Below are 5,105 nucleotides of genomic sequence, written 5' to 3' on the forward strand. Positions count from 1 at the left end.
TGTTTGCTAAGTATACAAAAATGTTCTTTGGAAGATAGAAGATATGGTGGTGATGTTTGATGGCTTGCAGGTTGTTGATCTTCACGCAGAAAGAGATCAGATCAAATTTGATACTTCTCATGATTAGTAGATGAAACCCTAGTGCACCAATAGTTTGAAGTTGCATTTTGGTGGTAAAGCTCAACTATATGTATGCAGGCATAAGATTATATAGATTGATGCTTTCAGAAGGTGTGATGCCAGTTGAAAGAAACAAGTTGATCTAACTGTGAGAATTAAGCAATTGACCATTTGGAGGTGCAATTGATAAGAAGGTTTAGCAAGGGACTAACTAGTAAAGGTCTAACATTCCGGTAAGCTGCAAGAGTGCATTAGTCAGGACAACCGATAGTGTTAGAGCTGATAGGAAATAAGCAACAACAATAGGAAAGGATTGAGAAGGGTTTAACCGGTACTGTGGAAGTAACTGATAACCTGGTGGAAAGGAAGACAACCGGTAGAGCCTGAACTAGTAAGGAAGCTACAGTGAACAGAGGTGAGAAGAGGAAGAGAATGAGAAGAGAGCAAACAAGGCAAACACCGAGTAGAGGAAGAGTCAAAGAAGGTGAGAAGAGAACATGTAGAGAGTAGAGCAGAGGTGGACTAGTCAAGAGACATATTTGTGAGGTTACAAAATTCATTTGTAACCGGATTATAACTAATGATTTGTTATAATGTATTGTTATCACTAAGTTGGAGCTAGGTGCAGGGGTTGGTGCTCCTTTGGGTTGGTGCCCATAAATCAATAGGGGTTGGTGCTTCTTGGGTTGGTTCCCTAAATTAGTAGGGGTGGTGATCCTTGGGTTGGTGCCCTAAATGTTGTAACCATTGTTTTCATTGTGAGTTTGTATGGGAGCAGTATAATCCAACAACTTTTCTCATCGAGGTTTTTCCCATCTTGGGTTTTCCTCGTATATACTGGTTTCATGTGATGTTCCTTTATGTGGTTGCATTGTAATCTCTTGCTTTATCTCACTAGTAGGTTTACTTAGTGTTTGCATTGCTAACCAGTACTCACTCTTAGGATTAAAAGGTAAGAGTTTTGGAAACCATTGATTCAACCCCCTCTCAGTGGTACATTATGTTCAACACCCTAAACCATATCTGTTGGAACTTAAAAGATGTAGCAACCTTCTTTGGTATAGATTACAATGGGACATCCAATTGGAGAGAAAAATGATCAAACCATGTTAATGGTAAAATATTGGAAGTAAGAATACTATATGCAATAGTCCATATAGGGTTCACCAAAAACCTATCTAAATGTTCTGCAATATGAAGGAAGTCTGGCCTTCTATTCAACAAGGTTAAAGAGCCATTTGTTGGCACACAATGTTTTAGAGCATTTGCACAAGCAAAGTCATTCATATCTTGCATGGCCTTTGGGGGAGGAATGTTGCCCCTAGTTTTGTCCCTTGAAGATAGAACAACATTAAAATATCCTTTTAGGATAATGTGATCCTCTGGAAAATTCATCAAGGTTAGTGCAAGACTGTACCATACTACTTTCTTACCCTCTGTTGAGATTGGCCCATTGACTAAAATCAAATGAAAATATGCTATAGAATCTTCTACTTTGACATGGATAAGTTTTTCTTTAATTGCAATAGTTTCCACCCTCCCCACACCTGACTTCCAAAGAATGCATAATCCTCCAAAAGCACCAATGGATTGAGATGCAACATATTTCAGATTTTTCCATCCTTTAAAAGGTTGTCTCTTAGCATTTTCTAAAAATTTTGTCTCTTGAAGTAAAAATGTATCAGCCCCATAGTTCTCAATTTAAGATTTGATAAGGCACCTTTTGTTAGGGGCATTAACATTCCATGTCACAATTTTTATTCACGTCCTAAAGTGTTCTCCACTCGCCGAGGACAAAGTTTACCATCTAATATGGTTTGTATTCTTGTTTTAACCTCCTCTTGGTTTTCTTTGCCACTATTTTCTTCTTTGGTGGCCTACCCACTCTCCCTATAGGTATGCTAAACATAGCTTCTTTTCCAGATCTCGTTTGGTAGATGGAAGAGACGACTAAAGGAAGATCTCAACATTTTTCATCCCACCGAGTCTTTAAAATTACACTCCTTTTCTGTGACTCTACATTATCGTGAGAACTTATAGTAATCCCCTTTTCTGGTGGTAGAACATTGAAAGCAGACTTCTAATGTACTCATAGAAGCCCATTAGTTCTTCTAGATCTAGCATGCTACCCTCTTTCTCTATAAGTTCGTCTAAAAACAAGGAACAATCTTTGGAGAGTTGTTTCTCAACAAGTTTATCCCGATTGCTTGAAATAAAGGAATTTTTGAACTATCTCCAAAACTGTCTTATCTATATCCAGAGGAGAGGTTGAAAATGCTAGTAGTAGATTGGTGTGGTATATGTTAGGCAATGACATTTCCATGGAGAAGTATTGAGAAGTGCTAAGACTTTGTATCTAGGAGATGGCCTTGAGGGGCATAGGAAATATCTTTCCTCCCAGACCTAGAAGCAAATAACTAATGAGAGTTCATAAAAGTGAGATTGTAATTTCAAGCACTTGACACCCCTCAACATTTGATTTCACCTCCTGAAGGTTGCCTTCCCCAATCTTAATTGTGTCTGATTCTTCATTTGCAAAATTTGTAACCTCTGAAACCCCACCTCTAATGGTGGAATGAGAGTATAAGTGCTACATTCAAACTTCTACCTTGATTCTACTTCTTGCTCAAATACATTCTCCAGCAAGGGCTCCTACTGATCGTTCTCAATACCAGGCTCCTAACTAGTCTCCATATGACATAAAGGTGTGGCAAAAGAGTTTTCCTCTTCAACTCTTCTATCTTGAGAATTAGTTCCTTGTCAATCAAGGTTTGGTTGATCCAATTGATATGTTCTATCTTTAGAAGAAGACACAAAACATTCCAGGGCATGAGAGGAGTGGTCTTCACAGACTCTTATATTTGGATGACTGGGCTCTTGACAATCTAAAGTTAAATGACCCAATGATTCTATGTGAAAATCAACTGTATTTGGATCTTCCACTACCAAAGGATGTGCAATCTATAAATATAATAAATTGTATATTTAAAAATAATAACCAATAATTAAAATATATTTAAATGTTTCAAAATAAAATCAAAATAATTTATATTTTTAATAATATTTATAAAATAAATGATATGTTAAAAACATTATATATTGTCAAAAATTATTTTCTCAAAGCACATAATATACTACATTTTATCCAATTTTTAAAAAAATAACTTATACTGTTGAATATTGTCCTCTTCTACGGTTGAAAATTGTGCTCAAAACATTTATTTTCCAATGTCCACGGTTGAAGTCCCCATCAGTCCCATTCAAAGTTCTGGACCACCCAAATGTCAAGAGACATCTAACATATGTACGAGGATGATATTTCTGACATCTGTCAGACGAATTCTAGATCGTCGAATTATTAAATGTCATATTCGATTAATTATTTGTTAATAATTCAATCAGCAAGAATGTTAATGATTGATTGTATGTATAAGATAGATAAAATGAAATTGTTAAGACTATGTAAACTAGTGGTGATGGCATTGGAGACTTAGCCTTTATGAGATCTTAAAATGACACCATTTTTTGAGCATTGGAGAACAGATCCTTTTCTTTACAATATGCTGTCAATAATAACTTGTACTATATTAATAAATGTTTATTTTTAATTGCCCATAAAACAAAGTGAGCCTGTACAACAGATTGCAGGGTAGAAAACTATTCAGAGGGTGAGTTTATCAAATCTAGCGGTTATATCATCTAACATCTGCTTCAGTTCCTGCCTTGGATTTTCTCCTCTCTTTTCCATATACCTGGAGAAGAACTCTTTGTTCTCCTTTTCCAATTCAATCCACACTGCAAACAAACAAACACACAAATTGAGAACCTTAATCAAGTTACTCTGTTACTCTGTGAACAACACTCATTTGTTAACAGACTAATCAATTTATGCTTCGATTTAATTCAATCAACAATTGGGATACCATTTTAGAACTTTAAATCATTGATTTTTTATTGAATAATGAGGAGTTATTCTCTCAGATTTATTTTGTTTCATTCAAAAAAAATAAAAATTAAATTAACTTTTCCTACTTTTCATAAGTTTATAAATCGACTTGGATATAAGAATTTCTAGGAATAGAAACAAAAAATGAAAGATTGAGTGCATAAAAATGAACGTGTTTTTGGAAAAAGGCTGAACAACCAACTATTTATTTATTATACCCGTAACGGTTATGGTGGGTTGAATATTGGCGTGCTTAGAGAGTGTGTCAGCACATTCCTGTTGATCCATGTTAAACAGCAAACACTTCTCAATCAAGTGCTGAACCTGCAACAAATTAAATCAACCCAAAAAAGTTTTGATATGCTTTACTGAAAAATTTGAGAGCATATATATAATCCCAAAGCAAAAGATGGTTAGAATGGCGTACCAAATGTATATAGGAAGTCCATGATGAGGATTCAGCTGCAGGTGCCTGCATGTTAATTTGCCTTGCAAAACTAAGAATACCGTAGAGGCAAAGAGTTCTAACAGCTATTTTATAGAATGGAATCTTATCTTTCAAAATAGGAGGCTATGATTTTTTCCTCTTCAATTTCTAACTGGTCTCTTTCAAGTGGGGTTGAAATTTTTTCCAGCCGTTCAGCAGATATACTTGCTACATGATATGCATGCATCTACACTTGTAAGCATAAATTAGTTCTAAAAACTAATTCAAATTATTTTTAAATATTAATTGTGAATAAATCAAGTATTCAAACATTTTGATGTTTTTGTCTTTTGCTTTCGATTCAGTCATTCATACACTTTTTCATAGTTTCTTATTTTCTTTCTAATTCTTAAAAATAAATAAAGATCTTGTTTATCAAAATATATATATATATTAAAGTTCGAGGTTTAAATTTTTTCATTCTTATAAATCTATAAGATCTATTGGTTGGAAGATGCTCCTAAATCACTAAAAAATATCATTCATAACTTCAATTCAAGCAATATACTATAACAATGATTAAAATTTATTTATTTTTAGATAGAGAAGTGT

General features: G+C 34.4%; 1 protein-coding gene across 1 annotated transcript; it reads right to left on the reverse strand.

Annotated features, from left to right (window-relative positions):
• Positions 1-3,669: 3,669 nt before the first annotated feature.
• On the reverse strand, positions 3,670-4,609 carry LOC131068839 (uncharacterized). The gene is made up of 3 exons (XM_058004109.1): positions 4,494-4,609; positions 4,285-4,390; positions 3,670-3,915 (listed from the first exon to the last, which is right to left on the reverse strand). Exons 1-3 carry the CDS (start codon positions 4,542-4,544, stop codon positions 3,782-3,784), a joined length of 291 nt encoding a protein of 96 aa, XP_057860092.1. The 5' UTR covers positions 4,545-4,609; the 3' UTR covers positions 3,670-3,781.
• Positions 4,610-5,105: the final 496 nt, after the last annotated feature.

Source organism: Cryptomeria japonica, chromosome 11, assembly GCF_030272615.1.
Source record: "Cryptomeria japonica chromosome 11, Sugi_1.0, whole genome shotgun sequence".
Taxonomy (NCBI): domain Eukaryota; kingdom Viridiplantae; phylum Streptophyta; class Pinopsida; order Cupressales; family Cupressaceae; genus Cryptomeria; species Cryptomeria japonica.

Excerpts from the sequence above, each read along its gene's own strand:
- LOC131068839 (XM_058004109.1), bottom strand. The coding sequence starts at position 4,544 with ATGCAGGCACCTGCAGCTGAATCCTCATCATGGACTTCCTATATACAT. Across the intron at positions 4,391-4,493 it reads GGACTTCCTATATACATTTG|GTTCAGCACTTGATTGAGAA; the intron begins GTACGCCATTCT and ends AATTTGTTGCAG. Across the intron at positions 3,916-4,284 it reads ACCCACCATAACCGTTACGG|TGTGGATTGAATTGGAAAAG; the intron begins GTATAATAAATA and ends GTTTGTTTGCAG.